This window comes from Esox lucius, chromosome 24 (genome assembly GCF_011004845.1).
Source record: "Esox lucius isolate fEsoLuc1 chromosome 24, fEsoLuc1.pri, whole genome shotgun sequence".
Classification (NCBI taxonomy): Eukaryota; Metazoa; Chordata; class Actinopteri; order Esociformes; family Esocidae; genus Esox; species Esox lucius.
Window position 1 is genome coordinate 15,982,909 of NC_047592.1, and position 19,565 is coordinate 16,002,473.

At 43.2% G+C, this 19,565-nt stretch overlaps 1 protein-coding gene across 1 annotated transcript in view; it reads left to right on the forward strand.

Annotated features, from left to right (window-relative positions):
• dnah2 (dynein, axonemal, heavy chain 2) overlaps positions 1–19,565 on the forward strand; it is a 170,146-nt gene that overhangs the window by 46,286 nt on the left and 104,295 nt on the right. The window contains 6 exon segments of the mRNA XM_034290623.1: positions 10,367–10,572; positions 11,744–11,873; positions 12,339–12,521; positions 15,031–15,245; positions 17,075–17,221; positions 17,832–17,988. Coding sequence (XP_034146514.1) covers positions 10,367–10,572; positions 11,744–11,873; positions 12,339–12,521; positions 15,031–15,245; positions 17,075–17,221; positions 17,832–17,988 — 1,038 coding nt within the window.

Sequence of the window (19,565 nt, forward strand, 5' to 3'; positions counted from 1 at the left end):
ATTTGCTGCCTGACGTGGATCCTTTCCTAGATATAGAAAACCGTGCAGAAAGTTCTTGGTGCTTTTTAGAGGGTTCGGCAGCAGTGATGCTCTCGCATCTTGGTCTGTAGCAGCGTTACCAACTAGTTTGATCCAAATGGTGCCGTGCTTCCATCTCTCCTGTGGTTTTATTTGGAGGTGACACGGGTACCTGTTGTGTGAGCCTCCTTCTGGCTGTGTTTGCTCTCAGGCCATAGCGGTATAGGTTCAATCTTAGCCACCATCCGTTCTTCACAATCTCAGCCATTCTCATTCAGATCTTGTAGTAATGTTAAGGCTGCATGAGCATCCATTCATCTTGGACTTGCCATTGTAAATTACTGCACACTGTCACTGTGTATTTGCTGTAGGCCTGGAGTGGACTGATAAGACCTGGATTCAGTCCATTTATTTAGGAGACAAATTTTGTTATTGTAATTACATAGAAAAATACAATGAAAAAGGTGATTATATAATTTTGCATTGTTTGCTTCCTCTCGCCCATCAACTCATTCTCTCACTTTCTTCAATTTATGGAATATGTGAGGTCTTAGTTTTGGTACAGTTTAAGTTTCGAGGCAATCATTAGATTGGTCATTGTTGGGAGCAGGTCTTGAAAATATGAGAATATCCTATTGTCAGTTGGTTTTTCTTTTATGTAACTTTTGGCAACTTTAGGATATCATTTATCCTAATATTATTTTCATTAGTTGATGCTATACTTAGGCACACCCTTAAGTATTCCGAAGGATTTAGTAATAAAAGAATAACACCCAGATGCTTGGTCGGGTCAAATTAAGAAAATATCAGTTAAAAAGCTGCATTGACGTTAAAGAATCACTTTAATAATGAAGTGAGTGATGGCAGATTTGAAGGCAGTCAAAAGTAGTTTCTACATTAGTCACTTCGCTCGTTCTTACTATTCAAACACACATTAAGTAAATAACTGGCAATACTCGTAATGGCATCATATAAATAAGCAGGGACGTAAAAATAACAGGCTACATTACTGTCAGTTTTTCAAGACATTTCCAGCAGGGGAAAGCAATGACAAAAAAATAACATGTGATTTATTTAATTTTTTTACCTGCCCTCCTCAAAGAGGTTACCACACCAGTTCAGCTTGTGATAATACCACTCTAACAATAACAATGTGTTTTGTATAGACAGATGTGGAAAAAGTAAAGGTGTGACCGAATGCTTTTAGATAACAGTGGCTTAACAACGTTGGGATTCCGTCAATATTGCATCGATTTGATAGTCGCTTGCAGCTTGCGGTGTCTGATACTTGTCCGATGTGTTTACGTTTGACAATTACAGAACTGTTTGGCGAGCTACTCACAAGTGCCCCGCGAGCTAACAGTAATTTGCAATTGACCTGTTGGAGACTTGAGTGCTACGTAGGTGGGGATGGAGCTAGTGTCTTCTAGTGTGGTGTGAGCATCTGCTGTTGGCAAGCCAGCCGACACAGGGACCGGCTGAAAGTTCTCTTCCCACCGACCAGCTCAGCCCCTGGCCTTGTCACACACACACACACAAACTCTGCCTGTAACAAAGAAAAAGGCGATTCTCCTGCGAGAGGCTGCGCGGGAGAACAAAGAGAACTGCACCCCCTGCCTACCTGTCTGTCTGTCAGCCACCACCTTGACTTCATAAAGCAATAAACCAGGTGCTGATCCCTCTCTCCCTTTATATCCCCCTACCTCCACCACCCCCCCCATCTCTCCCTCGCTCTCATTCCCCCTCTCTCATTGGCTCTTTCTCTCACACACACAGACCAGTATAACACTGGAGTGGGGGGGGGGATCGGCATGAAATATATGAAGATGGAGGATCGATCAAAGTTCAGCCTATAAGAAACATACGGGGACGGCCATGAATCAAAAGGCTGTGTAGGGTTGGACTTAAGAGGAGTGTGTGTGTTAGCAAGTCCACATGGGTTTATTTGGTTCATATGACCCTCGGGAGGGTCAGTCCATGAGGTGTGTGTGTCAGTGTGTGTGTGTGTGTGTGTCTGTGGCTGGTCTTGTACAATCTTTAGTGAGTGTATGTTTTGTTATGACCATGGAGCTGTGACACATGATTAATGTGGGGTTAGCTCCAGCCTGCCCTCTCTCCTCTGTCCTCCTGGTGGCCTCTCTCTCTCTAACTCCCTCTTATCACTCTCTCCTCTGTCCTCCTGCTGGCCTCTGTCTAACTTTCTTATTATACTCTCTCGCCTTTCCGCTCAACCACCTCTCCCTCTGTGGCTTCTCACTGTTTTCCTATGTTTCCTTCCTTTTATTTTCAACTTATTTGTCCTTCGCTGGCATCTCTTTCTTTTCAGCGGCCTCTCTCCATCCATCCCACTCACACAAACGGAGATATCAAACCATTCCAAATATTCTCCCTGTTGATTGCATTATTACATGTTGCTGGGGGTTGTTGGGTGTTGTCGCCATCATTTTTTTAATTGTCTATTTGAAATTGGGTTTTCCTCTGCCTTCCTTCTGCCCTTTACACACGTGCAGACAAACAGACAAACATTAGATTCTGTTAGATTCCCCACTGCATGCAGACTGCGCTTTCAGAAGCAGCGGCTGCTGACATCTTGTTATCCCTCATCACCTGGATTAACCCTCTGCAGGGTCTTTGTAAAGGTGCGGGGTGCATGTGCATACTCTCTCTTTTACCCTGACTGAGATGAATGATGATTTAATAGGCTTGGCTGTTTGAGGTAGAGATGACCTTCTGATGAAGGCTGTTTCTTAGACCTAATCTCAGGTAAAGGGAAAAACTACTCTCATCCTCTGGCCTAAATAAATGATAGGGTGCTTAGAGCCAACAGTTGATCATATCAAAAATTTAATTTTTTGTGTTTCCACTAGTTGTACAGTACTGTTTATTGTATAGTTGTTTATAGTATAGTTGTATAGTACTGTTTATTGTATAGTTGTTTATAGTATAGTTGTATAGTACTGTTTATTGTATAGTTGTTTATAGCATAGTTGTATAGTACTGTTTATTGTATAGTTGTCTATAGTATAGTTGTATAGTACTGTTTATTATATAGTTGTTTATAGTATAGTTGTATAGTACTGTTTATTGCATTGTTTTTTATATTATAGATGTAAAGTATTTTTATTGTATAGTTTTTTTATAGTATAGTTGTATAGTACTGTTTATTATATAGTTGTTTATAGCAGTGGTTCCCAACCAGGGGTACTAGGACCTCTGGGGGTACTTGGCCTCTCCACAGGGGGTACTTGAAAACACTCATGACACCATAGACTTACTAGTGAAATTAACATGAGGGGGTACTTCAGGGGTACTGAAAGCAGTGCAAAAACATTTTGGGGATACAGTAACTGAAAAAGGTTGGGAGACACTGGTTTATAGTATAGTTGTATAGTACTGTTTGTTGTATAGTTGTTTATAGTATAGTATTGTTTATTGTATTGTCTTTTTGTCCTGTGTATGGTATTGTTTAATATTACTGTTTATAGTATTGTTGTGTAGTCCTGTTTATGGTATTGTTTAATTGTACTGTTCATAGTACTGTTGTGTAGTCCTGTTTATGGTATTGTTTAATTGTACTGTTCATAGTACTGTTGTGTAGTCCTGTTTATGATATCGTTGTATAGTACTGTGTATAGTATAGTCGTGTAGTACTGTTTATAGTAAGGTCGTGTAATACTGTTTATACTATAGCTGTATAGTACTGTTTCTAAAATGGTTATATGTTACTGTGTATAGTACTGTGGTATAGTACTGTTTATTGCATAATTTTATAGTACTGTTAATAGCATATTTTTATTTTGCTGTTAATAGCATTATTTTATATTGCTGTTAATAGCATTATTTTATAGTACTGTTAATAGCATCATTTTATATTGCTGTTAATAGCATTATTTTATAGTACTGTTAATAGCATCATTTTATATTGCTGTTAATAGCATCATTTTATAGTACTGTTTATGGTTGAATAGTACTCTTTATAGTATAGTGGTGTTTTGCCTGATAAGCCTGGTGGATGCCTGTCCTGTCCTAGTAGAGTAACACCTGTGCTGTGTCTTAGTTTTCACAATGTCTGCAGACTGCTTTTGGGGTTCAGGTGGTGTAGAGATGATGGGCTTGTGTCTCTGAGGCTAACCTATTTTAGACACAGAAGAATCATATTTGTTCTAGGTTGATGGTGTGTGTCTGTGGCGTGTGAGAGTGAGTTAGTGGCTGACCTTTTTTTCACCTCCAGGCTGATGGTGTTCCACAGCCGGGGGACGGCCACTAGCTGGCTTGTCTTTGACGCTACAGAGGGCCGTGTTGTTACCGTTGTTGTTCAGATGCTCAGCCTTGGGGGCTGTAGCCATGGTGACGGACCAAATGGAGTAAACACACTGATAATCTGGGATATGTGTTATTTCTGTCAGTCACTGACTGACATTCATGTCAGTGTGTGTGTTTCTGTGTGTGGATGTGTACGGGCCTGTGTTTGTGGAAATGGATATTTAAAAAATTAACAAAAACCCTCCGAGCTCCACTCTCCTTTCCCAACACACTCACACATTCAGACACAAATAGGTACACACAGGTAGGTGCATCATCCTGGAAGTGGAATTTACATTTGTTGGCTACATAGACATGGTGCTTGCATGTTCCGCCTGAACAACCTTGGTTATCAGTGCCAGCTTGCAATACTGATAGTTTGGAGTCTAGGACATACAAACTGACTCACTGTACGTGGCCTTCAGATTGTTATTGCAGACCTTTATAAGTGAAGGGCGAAGCACCTAGCGAGGTACAGGTCTTCGAGCAGCCTGGCAATTTAGAGAAAGAAGTGCTGGTTCCATACCTCAGTGTACATGCATATTTAAAGGACCAGTTACATTAGGTTTGTGTTCAGTGTTTATACTTCGACACACATGTCTAGTTACACCAATTTCACTGAATTTAAAGCTCTGGAGAAACAGAAAGCTAAATATTTGATTGTGATCCATAAGTAACTCCTAGCAAGCTTTCTGCGAATCTTTGGATTTTAAGGCAGCAAATATTTTGTGATAGTTGACAGTGATAAGTCAGGTTTGTTCTGTCATAAGAGAGCAGTTAATGTCTAGATTAGTGATTTTATATGTTGAAAATAGTTAGCCTTAGAAACAGGTTGGCCAGGCTGAACATACCTAAAGGCGCCTATAGAAATCTGGAGAAAGGTATTGTGTGTGGCATGTTCAGAAGAAAAGCTGAATACCACCTTATCTGTGGAATATGGTAGGGGGGGTGTTATTGAGCATGCAGCACCCTACAGAGTTATTGGATGGCTTAGCTCAGTGACTTTAAACATGGCACTGTCATAGGATGCCGCCTTTGCCACAAGTCAGTTTGTGAAGTTCCTGCCCTAAAATTGCCTGTCATCTGTTGCCTCACTCACCACAGAGATCCAAACTGCCTCTGGAAGCAACATCAGCACAAGAACTGTTTGTTGGGAGTTTCATGAAAATGGTTTCCGTGGCCGAGCAGCTGCACGCAAGCCTCACATCAACATGTGCAATGCCAAGCATCGCTTGGAGTGGTGTAAAGCATGCCCCCACTGTACTCCCCTGTGCACAAAGCGGGGTCCATAAAGACATGGTCTGACAAGGTTGGTGTGGAGGAACCCGAGTGGCCTGCACAGAACCCGGACCTCAACCCCATTGAATACCTTTGGGATGTGTTTGAACAGCGATTGCGACCCAGTTTTTCTTGTTCAACATCAGTGCCTGACTTCAGCTTTATTGGCTGAATGGGCACAAAATCTTAACGAGACAAATCTTGTGAAAAGCCTTCTTAGAAGAGTGGTGACAGTTATATCTGCAAGTGGGAGCATTAATACTCACTTTTAATGCCCAGGGTTTTGGAATGGGATGTCCAACAAGCTCATATGGGTGCCATGGTCAGATGTCCACATACTTTTGTATAGTGTTTCCTCCAATTTATGTTTTCTTTACTGTAGGTTATGAGACTCTTAGGTAGTCATCCATGACATTGTGTTTCACTGAGGTATAAATATGAGGTGACACACATGCCAAACTCGCTTAGTCATTCATCAACACTAGAAAAGGTCAAAAATTTAAATGAGAAAGAAAGTAGTTGACCTTAAAAAAGGCAGTTGCTGTGAAAAAAGCTCTACACCTGAAAATACCCATCTCCACTATTGGGCATTAATTAAGAAGTTAAAATCAACTGAACCTGTGAAAAATCTGACTAGAAGATGACCCAATTTTGTTTTTCTCCCACTCACAGTGATAAGGATGAGAATAACAAGGAGGGAGATTCTCCAAGGATCAGAGAATGCACAACTAGATTGAATGTTGGGGTCACCAACTACAATTACATGCCACCACAATGTGACATTTTTTCCCATCTCGCCAGAAGATAAGCCTCTACTCTCATCATGACCAGACATTTGTCTATAGAATCTCGTTCCAATCAAATTTCCAGTGACATTTAGCAAACTCCATATACATTTTACATTTTAGTCATTTAGCAGACGCTCTTATGTAGTTTGACTTACAGTAGGTGCATTTTAAAAGAGCTAGGTGAAACAACAACACAGTTTAGTCTAAAGTGTATTCTAATCAATTCATTAGTTATCGGCAAAGGTCAGTGCTGGAAAGAAAACCAAAAGTAATAAACATAAAACATTTAATGTTAACAAAAGACAACCATATTATTATGATTGTATTATGACTGTATACATGTAGATTTTGTTACAGTTAAGCTCATCCAGATATTAAGAGACAAGAGGCAGTCTGTGTTTATAAGCTTACTCAGGGAGTTACACTCTGCCTACCTTATGAATGTGTGATGTTTCCATTGACCATGTGGCTTGGGGGCAGGACATGTCTGAGAGGTCTGTGGGCAAGAGAATGTGAATGACTTACTCTAGATTGACACGCCCATCTTGTATATATTTGCGACCATCCAATGATGAGCTGATGTAATCAAACAGAAATGACCAAAGACAATGACCAAAGAAAAATTGTAGTAACTAGGGAGTTATTAAGTTTATCTGAAGATTAAAATCCAACTGAACATAGCTTTAGTTTACTGAAGATGAGACACAACAACCTCAAAACAAACGACTACTAAAGATGGCTGCAGTACCGGCCTGGCAGAACAACACCAGAGAACGTCTGGTGGGGTCAGTGGGTTGCAGTCTTCAGGCAGTTGTTTAATGCAAAGAAAATGCAAGCTAATACTACTGTTAGTATAAATGCTTATTTTGGATTCATCTGTCCAAATTACTTTGCTACCAATGTTGTTGTATTTAAATTGTAAACCAGCATGTCCCGATTATTATGCCTAACACTGTGAAATGTGTTTTTCTCAAAATCTATTGGCTAAGTTCTGCAGCCTGTAAATAACGGGCAGGTTGTCGGTTGAGGCTGCAGCCACGATTGGATGAGAGTTGCCCTCCCTCACCTTTCAATTCCCCAGACAGAAAGACACGCTAGGCTCCAGTCGGTATCACTCTCTCACTCCCTTACTCATCTCAGAGCTACGGCTCAGCCCTTCTGTCTGCAGCCAAGACATCATTTGTGAATTGGAGCTAGACATTGTTTTTCTAGCTATTAATCTGGTTCTGTTTGAGGTTTACTTTTCTGAGGCCATATTTGTATACTTGGCGTGATTTAGTGGGCTACCTCTGTCCAATATCTCCAGCTCAATATATTACACATCGAGTTGAGTGTTCCTCAGCTATTACAATGTAGCCTATTCCAGTCTGTTGTTAGGCCTGAAGCGTGAGCGATACATCATCTGAAGCTTGCATTACCAATATAAACAGTTGCTGTAATTTTGATAGTTGTGGTGCCAGCTAACTTAGGTCAAGAGACATAACCTGTAGGTCAGGTCACATTGGATCTGTCAATAAAGACCTTTGTAATATTTGTATTCAACTTGAATGTACATTTGGTATGGTCGTTTGAGTGTTTTGTGGATTTAAATGAGCATCACTGTTTGTATGCGAGTCTGTGTGTTTATGCGCACGCCACACACAGACTGTGGGTCTCAGTAGAGCTACAGGGGTGTAGATAAGTGGATCCTCAGTGCTCCTCATCGTATCCTCAGGCAGACAGAAAGACAGAAGGTTATGGTGTCTGACACCTGTTGGAGTGATGTGACAGTCATGCATTTGCCTGTTGTTACCACACACACACACACACAACACAAACAGGCACACAACAAATGCTCACTTGTAAACAGCTCTTTCTCTCTGTAAGTCTCATTTAATTAGGCTGAATATTGGAGGGATTCACGTTTTTGGACTATTCATCTCAAAGGTTTGGTTTAGTTTACTTGAAGTCCCTGATTTCCTTGGAGACATTTCCTATGCCCAAATACAATCCCAATGGTTAATAGTCAACCTATTTAACATAACAATGTTAACCATAAGATCCAATGTAGAATATGTACTCATCCTTTGTTTTACCAGGTTAGTCTATTTGGGACAAATGTGATTTATTTCAAGAGGAGCATCAGCTCAGCAAATGTCAGACAAAACATTCACATGACATCGATCAGATGAAATAGTACAATAAGCAGCATGTCAATTAGGGTTTACACGACACAAGCCTGACAAACACTGCAGTACAATAACTGAAACATTACGGCAAATCACAGGCCGTCGGATGACAACTAGAAATAACGACCGCAAGAAAATGCACAGCAAATGAATCAAAGAGAAAATCCTTATTAAAATTCTAAGAGACAACCGTCACGTCAAGTAAATTAGTACACATACCGACACTGAGCTCATTCTCATACAATCTCTTAAAAGAAGAGGAATCCACATTGTAATATTTAGCAGCCTTGAGTTCTTAAGAAAGGGGACATTGAGGTTTCTGGTGGCTGTAGTATTTCTGGGCGCCGCTGAAGTTTATTTCCTCTAGAACGAGGGAACCAGCCAGAGCCAGGCCTGTCCAGTCGCTAACAGTATCATTGAGATGATGAATGCTGTGCTACACTCCCACATCAGCTAGCGTTTAATCTGAATCATTGGAGGAATAAAGCCGTATAAACTTCAAACGACTTTCTTTCATCTGCGGTTAGAGAGAGAGGCAGGGAAGGAGAGAAAGGGAGAAAGAGCGTGTGTGAGAGGGAGACCCTCACGGATGTCAACTACCTACCCGACTCAGCTCCAGCGGTTCCCTGCTCTGTGCCCGAACACCTGAAACCCCGCCTCTAGCCAGACTCAGGTCTACACCTCACCGTAAGCTCTACCTGTCCCTTAAACCTGAAACGAGTGTGGATCTGTGTGCGTGGTACTAGCTCTCCAACGCTTATACCTTTGGCTATTTCTGTGTGCTGTAGTCCTACACACTCCACTCTCTTCTCGCCCCCACCCCAAGCCCCCCCACCACCGTCACCCGCCAGCCGATCCGGGTTCCATTTTCCCTCCATAACACAAACTCTAAACGTTTGTGTCTGAAAAGCTGCGCCATGGATTACCTTTCCATCAGGAGAAGAATGAAGTGTGAAAAGCAATCTGAGAAACAACCCACTGCCACATAGAAGTTTGGAAGAATGCAATTATGCCAATGACAGATCATTTCTGACCTTATCCCTAACCCGTATGGATCGGAGTTTACTGTTGCTTTACTTTTTTGTTTTTGTAATTCTCTGTCGGTCGGTGGAGATAGACCATGAATAAAACGATTGTGTGTTTGAAAGATTGAAAGACAGCTTAACTTTCTTTTTGCTTTCTGTCTCGTTCCCTCTGTCTCCTTCTTTTTCTCTCCATCCCCCAAGGTACTCTTCTAAAGGCTGGGTCCTGGACCAAACCAGCATCTTTGCTCTGGTTGATGCCTTCGTGCAGAGATGCAAGGACCTACTGGAGGTGACCTCTCTACACATACACACGCACACACCCCTAGATTCAATCCCCTTCCGTCAAATTGCCAGGCTCATCCAAAAACAACTGTTGTCAAGAAGTTGCCTGACTCTGTCTTAAAGGGATCTCACTATCTCACCCACATCACCGCCAATCCCAATCAGAATGAGGCTCAGGTGTGCCTCAGGTCATTTATGGAGAGAGGTGCACTGCCATCTCTCTTATAGTAAGATACAATCTGTTGTTTGTGCACTTGTGTGTGTGGCATTTTGCTTACTGCAAAGTTATTTCTTATTTTGTCTTATTTTAAACTGGATAAACTCCATGAACTCCATAAACCCTTAAAGTCTCAAAGGCATCCTTTTCTGTTATTCGTCCCTGCGCTTCCACCATGACCCTATGACATCACAGTGACCGGGCCTCCTTCCCTCGCCGTGCCACTACGCCGACTCAGCGAGTATGTGCTTCCTGACACCTTCTCCCCCCCCCCCCCCCACCCCCCAGGTGTGTGACTGCCAGCAGCAGTTTGCACGGTGGGAAGAAGGCGAGCAGATGCCCCTGCCCTGCTTCGCCGGGCGCCAGGGGGCAGAGGTGGCTCGCAGCCTGCTGGAGATGGAGGCCACGTTTGGACGCAGCCTGCAGATCCTCCAGAACGTCCGCAAGGGCATCCTGGACGTCAAGAACACCGCCTGGCACGACGACTACAACAGGTCAGTGTGTTCACTGAATACCGCACAGTGTTTATTCGGCTCCAGACAGATGAAAATGCACCTCGCACTTCCCAAATGCAAAATGTAACTTCTTTTTGCCTAACGACGTGTTTTCATAATTCCCAGCCCTCCTCTAAATTGCCCGGGGTTTACTTTGGGTGCCGTGTACTTTTCGAAGCCCCTCCACGCCGTTATTTAATTACAGGTGATGTGGGTAAAATGCCCTCACATCTGTGGCCCACAGTAATCCAAAGCTTAGACTGACACTGGCAAAGTGTCAGGGTGTTGATGGAGTAAGAGCTGGATCAATGCTGCTCTAGACTCTGGAATGTCCCTGCCACTCTGACACACAGCATTAACTCATGGTTAGTATGTGTCTCACTGTCTTTTAGATGAATGGCCCGCGCTGCACGGACTGCCTCCGTGTCCCACATGGCGTTCTGGACCCTGCGTAGTGCGCCGGTTCTGATCTGCCTAGTGGGCAAAGCTTGTGCACTGTGGAGGGATTAGGATGCCATTTGGGATGTAATCGGTGTAGAGGGCTCTGTAGGTCCCAATGGGCTTGGGAGTACTGGGTTATACCGCAACGCCACGTAATGTGATTCAGCTCTGGCGACGGCATCCTGTGGACTCATCTAAATAACACGATTAGTGATGGACGAGGTGTGTGGGTGTGGATGTGTGTGTGTGTGTGTGTTTGTGAGTGTGTGTCTTCTTGGGCATGCTTACGCTCGTGGATGTGTGTAGTTGTGTGTGTCTGGGACCTGATCCTCAAGAGACTGTCCAGCCCCCATTCCAGACGTCCCACCCGGTTATTAGGGAACGGGGGTCTTGGGAACGGTGTCACGGGGCTGGTGTGTGTGTGATGTGGATGATGGATGGGGTTCGCTGGAGGTCGTGGGGTTGGGAGGTGGTTGCCAAGTCAAACAGATGGGCTTGTGTCGGGGGCAGCTGTTTCATAGCCACTCAGCACATTACAATTAGTCCAATCAATACCGCCCTAACCATGCCCTGGTGTACGTGTGTTTCGGACAGTTTCCCCTTACATGTATGAGAATCTGTCTGATCCGTGAGTTGTGTGGATCACCATTTCACCAAATCGTCAATCACGTGTCTCTCTTTGTATTTGACGTGCGTGCGTGCGTGCGTGCGCCCGCGCGTGTGTGTTTAGGTTCCGTGCGGGTGTAAAGGATCTGGAGGTGATGATGCAGAACCTGATCAGCACAGCGTTCGAGACAGTCAACACCGTGGAGCAGGGCGTTCAGCTGCTAGACGTTTTCCAGCACTTGTCTGCGCGTGAGGTAGAGTGCACCCCCCCCCCCCCCCCCCCCCCACCGCCCCCACACACACACACACACACACACACACTCCCCATACATCACCTCGTCAACTAACCACACAGTAAAGCCCTACACACGTCACGCTGCGTGCATTTCTTTTCTAAAACCTGTTGTCTTGGATTTTCGACACGGCTGGCCAGCACAGGAGCCTGTTTCTCTTTCCTAAATGGACCATGCAGCCTCTCCCATTAATACTTGGGAAACAGGGTTTTCAACAACTGCAAGGCCACTGTAGATTATCCATCCTCTGGTGCCTTTTGCCGCTCTGCGCGTGCGTGTGCAGCACGCAGCTCACTGTAAAGGACTTCCTCACGCTCAAACGGCCTCATGTATTGTCCGGGAGTCACTTCACAGCACAGATAAACACTCCAGAGTAAATACATTACCTCTGTCTGCCCCTCTGTTTCCCTCTCTCTGCCCACTCAGGCGATAAAGAGGACCATAGACAGGAAAACGGTGGACGTCTACGGTCTCTTCAATAAAGAATTGAACCTGGTCAACAAGGAGCTGAGCAGAAGGGTGTTCCACAAGTCCCCGCACATGCCGGTCCACGCCGGGCAGGCCCACTGGGCTAGGGCCCTGCGCCGACGCATCGAGAGGCCCATGGAGGTGAGGTCACTAGACGCCCTGAATCGGTCGGTGTGACCAGGGCCCTTGTTTTTAGACGTTGGGTTCTCACGGTATCTTGTCAGTTCATCGTCGGCTCTGTTGGAATCTTGGAAAACTGACGTCAGTTGAGTTGATTGGTCAGTTCTATTCAGTCCCTCAATAAAACAGCGCTGGTGCAAGTACAATCTAAGAATTGCATGTTTAATGTTGTACATCCCTGTACCAAACTCTCCTACTTCCGTGTATTTATGAGAGAGTTTGACCTTTGATGTATTGTTGGCTAGCCACTGACAATCATGGTCATGTCGAGAAAGCATTAGCATCCACATTGGCCCCTAAATTTAGATGAATCTGAATTAATGCTACTAATGCAATCAGTAAAGTATATACAGTACCAGTCAAAAGTTTGGACACACTGACTCATTTTTACTGTTTTCTACATTCTAGAATGATTTGGGAAGACATCAAAACAATGAAATGACACATGGAATCACGTAGTTACCAAAGAAGTGTTGAAAACACATTCACATAGTTTCCAAAAACAGATCAAAATACAAATGTATATTTTAGTAGCCACCAATGGCCTTCATGATAGCTTTGCACACATTTTCTTAACCAGCTTCATGATGTATTCACCTGGAATGCATTCCAACAGCCTTGAAGGAGTTTCAACATATGGTAAGCACCTGTTTGCTTCATTTCCCTCACTCTGCCATCAAATTCGTCCCAAAGTGTCTCATTTGGGTTGATCTCGGGTGATTGTGTAGGCCAGGTCAAGTGATGCAGCAGTCCATCACTCTCAGTCTTGTGCACATAGACCTTACAGAGCGTGGAGGTGTGATTTGGGTCCAGTTGAAAAACAAATGATAGTCCCACTGAGCGCGAACCAGATGGTATGGCGTATCACCGCAAAATGTTGTGGTAGCCATGCTGGTTGAGTGTGCCTTGAATTCTAAATAAATCACTGACAGTGTCAGCAGCAGAGCACCATTACAACTCTTTCTCCATGCTTCATGGTGGGAAACACACGTGCGGAGATCATCCCTTCACCCACTCTGTGTCTCACTAAGTTGGAACCAAAGATCTCAAGTCTGGACACATCAGACCAAAGGACAGATTTCCACCAGTCTAATGTCTGTTTCTCATGCTTTTTGGCCCAACCAAGTCACTTTTTATTAGTGTAGTGGTTTCAGTAGTGGTTTCCATTGCAGCAATTTAACCCTAAATGTCTGATTCACGCAGTCTCCTATGAACAGTTGGTGTAGCTGCAATCCGAAATGCAGTTATTTGCCAATTTCTGAGGCTGGTAACTATAATGAACTTATCCTCTGCAGCAGAGTTAACACTGGGTCTTCCTTTCCTGTGGTGGTCCTCATAAGAAACAGTTTCATTATTGTGCTTGATGGCTTTGGCATCTGCACTTGAAGAAACCTTCAAAGCTCTTGAGTTGTTCCGTATTGACTGACCTTCAAGTGTCAAAGAAATGATGGACTGCTGTTTCTCTTTGCTTATTTGAGCTGTTCTGTCATAATATGGGATACTGCAATACACTTGATTGGTACTGTAAATCTCCCCGTTTTCCCCTTCAGAGATCTGGTCACCTTATATTTTTTTGCTGTTATAGTAAGTATGTTAGGAGATTCATTTCTCTTTACACTGCAGCACTAGGAGGAAGGGTTGCTGTGAAAAAGCAGCGTCTGATCTATTGGTTCAAGTATACGTCGATACGTTTCTGCTAATATATTACAGTGGAGAAAGCCCCTTAGAGCTGGGCCTGGCCCTTCCAGAACCCTATCCATCCAGTATGTTAAGCTCAGATTCCGAAACCAGCTCAGTGCAGGAGTCCTGCTGTTCTAGGCTCAGGTAATCCCCCCCTGTCCTCGTAATCATATCCATTTTGATCTGAAATGCCAAAATTATCCTAGGTCGGATGAATATGCTCCCAGACGTTGCCTTGGCGTCTGCATGTGTATTAAACACAGCTGTTTCTGAATATAGGCCAGTCTGTATGTTTGCTTACATAGAGCGTATGGCTGGAACGAACAGCATGCTGTTTAAATTCATCTTTCCGGATACGTTAGTCACCCGAATTAAGAACAGGGGAGAGTTTTAATTCTACACAGATATGATTATAGAAGCTCTCGGTTTGCATCTCCAGTCTCCCCATCAGGTCAGGAGTTGAGCATGCCAAGATGCAGAACATGCACAGGAAAACAGCCTTTTCTTTAAGAACGCCATCTAGTAAGCCTCTGAGACACTCACTAAGTGTTTCCCTGAAAATATCCCAGATATTCCTTCTTATCTTCTCCTTTTGAAATGTGTTTTTATGTTCTGAACCTCTGCTGAATGACCTTCCATTTGGTTTTACCAGCGACCAAATAAATGGACCCTAATGGGATCATAGGACCGCATCCAGTGTTCTACTGCTCTGTGTTGAGACTTTGCAGGATTTCCCCAAACTCTAGATGATTTGGTGTTCTGTATTGAAACCCCGTCTATCTCTTTCCAGGTGGTACAATGTGCCCATTTCATGCCCCAGACTGGCAGCGGAGAGGAGGTGCGTGTGGCTTACGGACAGCTGTTCCAGACCCTTGACGAGTTGGTCCGGAAGATGTTCTCTGAATGGAGCCAGTCTCTGGACAGACAGAGTCTAAAGAGTCTGGACCAGCCCCTCTTGGTGCGCTGCAGGGAGAAACAGGGCATGCTGGATATCAACTTCGACAGGTGGGCTTATTACACACACACACCAATCAGTTAATCAATCTGGGACTGTGAAACTATAGGCAAAAGATTAGATTTGAAATGTAAAAAAACATGAGGTCCAAAGGGGTCCAAAAACGTGTCAATCAAAGTCAACAAAACAATATGAGACTGAAAAATGAATCTGGAAACATATACTTTCCAAAAACAACAGTTTGGAACATAATTAAAAGAAGGAAAACACTGGTGAGCTCGGAAATTGCAAACAGACTGGTAGACCGAGTAGGACCTCTACTATGTATGAAGAATTGTCATCTTAATGAAGGCTACACTGCAATTTGCAACTGAGCTCACCAGCAAAACAACACAGGCTACACTGCAATCTGAAAAAGACCTCACCAGCAAAACTACACAGGCTACACTGCAATCTGCAAAATACCTTACCAGCAAAACAACACAGGCTACACTGCAATCTGAAAAAGACGTCACCAGCAAAACTACACAGGCTACACTGCAATCTGAAAAAGACCTCACCAGCAAAACTACACAGGCTACACTGCAATCTGAAAAAGACCTCACCAGCAAAACTACACAGGCGACACTGCAATCTGCAAAATACCTTACCAGCAAAACTACACAGGCTACACTGCAATTTGCAAACCGCAAATTAGTTTGAAATACTGGAGGGATATGTTACAGTACCTACGAGCCGCAGAGTAGAGCCTTTAAAGTTACTGTTGACAAATGAACATGACATGGCATGACCGAACATCCCCAGAGCAATTACCCAGTGCAGTTTGGGGTCAATAGGTTGCAGTGTTTAAGCAGTTATTGTATGCAAAGGATATCCAAAAAATACTAAACACAGTAAATGCATAATTTAAAGATCCCTATCCTTTTTGGGCTCGGGAATAGGGGTCTGTATAAATGGTTTTGGCATTTCTAAATGGTGAAACCAATATGTACCCAAATAACCTCAAAGAAAATATCGGTAAATAAAGACCATTATTTATTTATTTGAAATCCTTTTGAGTATAAGTAAGAAAGAATAAGACAACATTTGGGCTTTTCCCATTACTTACAGAGGGCTCTGTATGTTGTTCAAAATGGCAACTGCCGCTTCTCTTCTGTCTACAATTAAATGTTAACCCAAGATCTCTCGGATTTTGACTTTTGAAAGAGGCCAATGACATTCATATGTACGTAGCTGTGTCCAATTGTTCCCATTCCATTGATTTCCATATGTATATAATATACTGTGTATGATTAATCTGCAAGCACTATTGATTGCTGTAGAATAAGCTAATCAATTTCAGTCTGGCTTGACCTCTTGGTAAATATCATCCAGGCAGGTTTAAAGTCACAGTCCAGTAGAATTCTCACTTTTAGTGGTCGGGTTCTGTTCTCACAGTTGTTTGACAAGGTTGTTGTGCTAAGAATACAAGTAATCTGAACATAAGTGTTCCAGATGTGTTCATAGGGAGTGATGTTTAGATCTTGGTCTTCAACATATTACAACATGTCAGCATATTGATTATGAATGTGGACATTTAAAACAGCCATACATCGAAAACACACGAAGCAGCAACAGTATCACATTCCACTCATGTTGTTGGAATATTTATGTACTTTGAATATTATTTTTTAACAGGATTCTGATTAACTAGATTCAAATGCATGAAAGAGCCCTAAAACATGGCATGATTTAAAGAATTTAAAAGTATAGAAATTAGAAAAATATGTATCCTGGCTGGCCATAGCTGGCTTCACTGTGTGCACAATATGGTTGCAGCGTGCTCTAGGAAACTTTAAGAACTCCCTATGTGTGTGTGTGTGTGTGTGTGTGTGTGTAGGAACCTGCTGAAGATGTTCAATGAGATCCATTACTGGGAGCGCCTGCGGTTTGAGATCCCCCACTACGTATCTGATGTCTACCAGAGGAGAGAGGAGCTGCGCCACATGAGGGAGAGTGTGCTACTGGTGGTACGAGACTACAACAGGTACACACACACACACACATCTGCATCCAAGTCCCTCGCGGTCTCTCTCAGCATGAGGCATATTGGTCCATGAGTCAGGGACCCTGGCTGTAATGCTCAGCACACACAGCACTGTTTCAAAATAAACACACGCACATGCTGCAAAGCTCAGCACACACAGCACCGCTTTCAACTGAAACCACGCGCGCACACACACTGTAAAGCTCAGCACCCACGACAGTGCTTCAGATTGAAAAACACTGAAAGTGGATGTGAATTATCACGCAGCAGGCCATGCCTAGCATAATGCTCATAAACTTACTGTGGGAAGAGGTCTAGCCTTAAGTCAAGTGTGTTCACACTGCATCAACTAATATAAAACTAATGCCTGCCCAGCTGTGCATTTGTGTTCTGTACAGTGTTGTCCCCAGGTACTACTGATGAATAATACAGTGAAGGAAATTAACTGAAGAAAACACCACCAGTATTTTCTTGTTGCTTATGCTAATAGGTTTATGGAATACAGCTGCCTAACAAACAGGAATGTTCGGTGTCTGTGTGTTAATGCTGTCTGCGTGCGTGTGTGTCCTGTGTTTCCGTGCGTCTGTGTCACTGTATGCGTGTGTGACAGGATAATTGCGGCGCTGTCTGAAGACGAGCTGGGTCTGTTCCGGGAGCACATCCGTTTCCTGGACAAGAAGATTCAACCTGGCCTGTCCAAGCTGCTGTGGTCCTCTAAAGGAGCGTCCGGCTTGTTCATAAGTGACTGCAGGCTGCACGCAAGCAAGGTTAACACGCGACCAATGAAACCAACAGTGACACACAGGTCACAGAATGGCTGTAGCCTAGTGGTCAGGTTACCAGCACTGGTCCTGGAGATTACTTATATTCTAGGCTCTTGACCTCCTGTGCCCTTTTAACCTCCTTATTGTATTTTTGCAGCTAGTCAGTTTTATGTTAATAAGTATCAGGGGATGGCCAGTTGGCCAAAACTACAGACCCAAACAGAATTTCTACAGCCCTGGAAATGGTGTTGTTCTGAAATGTGTTGTGGTCACTCAAAGCTTGCTGGTATGCTGTAATTCAGGGTTATTCAGCTCTTACCCTATGAGGTCCGGAGCCTGCCGGTTTTCTGTTCCATCTCATCATTATTTGCACCCACCTGGTGTCCCAGGTCTGTAGAAGTCCCTGATTACAGGGTTCCAATGGAAAACATTGAGTGAAACTGACTTCGACGTCCAGATATTGAGTTTCAGCGATGTAGTGTATTCAGCTACTTAAAGGATACATTTGGTTAATATGTTGTGTTGAAAGACTGTGTAGCATAGTTCATAAATGTAAGTCATTACTGTCAGCTTTGGAGTTGAATTATATTAACTGCACATATATTTTTTTGTATGTTATTTTGATCGAAGACCTTAATGCTGTTGCATCCCCAAAGAGATGTTGACCTTCCAAGGTTTGGGGTTGTTCCAGGACAATGGGTGCTCTCCTTCAATGAAGAAAGTAGAATGAATAGAGGTCACTGGGCGCTAACTGAATAACGCATCAATACCATGAATTACGTTAACAAAAACCTCAACATTTTGAGTATTGCCAACATCATGAGATCCATGATATATAGGTTAACTTGTTCTTTGTAATATAGTATAGCTTTCAAAGAAAGCTATCTGATTCTCTACACTCCCTGGCTTTCTGGCAAAAGATGTTATGACGATTAGCTTAGCAACTGCATGACACTGCCAGACAACCTGTGCATAATTGTTTGACAGTTGTTCACTTCCTTCAACAGTTCCTTCAATCACTTGTGGGCGTGTTGGGTGCTTGAGTTAACAGTCAGTATACTTATGGTAGTAGCATGGCATCTGTGTAATTGTCACTGGTTGTCAGTGGTAGGCAAATGAGTCAGTATTACTTGGAGTAGTTTTCTGCTTGCCATGCAGCTTTGCTGTAGTGGGACGAATAGTTTCCATTCATGAATTTGGACGATGCTAAGAACGCTAATTACAGCCCGCTAATTACAGAGCTGAATAATGGATTGTTGGGAAAAATGACTCAGTGCCCATTCCGGTCTAACGTTCTGGTAGTACGTTTTTGGATGAATATGATTTCTAAAGTCAGTATTTGATCGTGATCTGGTGTTATTACTCATTGCCTTAGGTTTTAGATGTGAAGCTGGAACCCAGGATGTGGTTAATTTGGCGATCTGCTTTTACAAACCACCTTCTCCAATACATACACACATCTGGAGAAAAACGTTTTCCATTTTCTAGACCTATAAGCATTTCAATCTAGGAAACATATTCAGCAAATATTCACGGCAAGCAGAAAATAGCAGGCATATACATACACACTCAAGCGCACC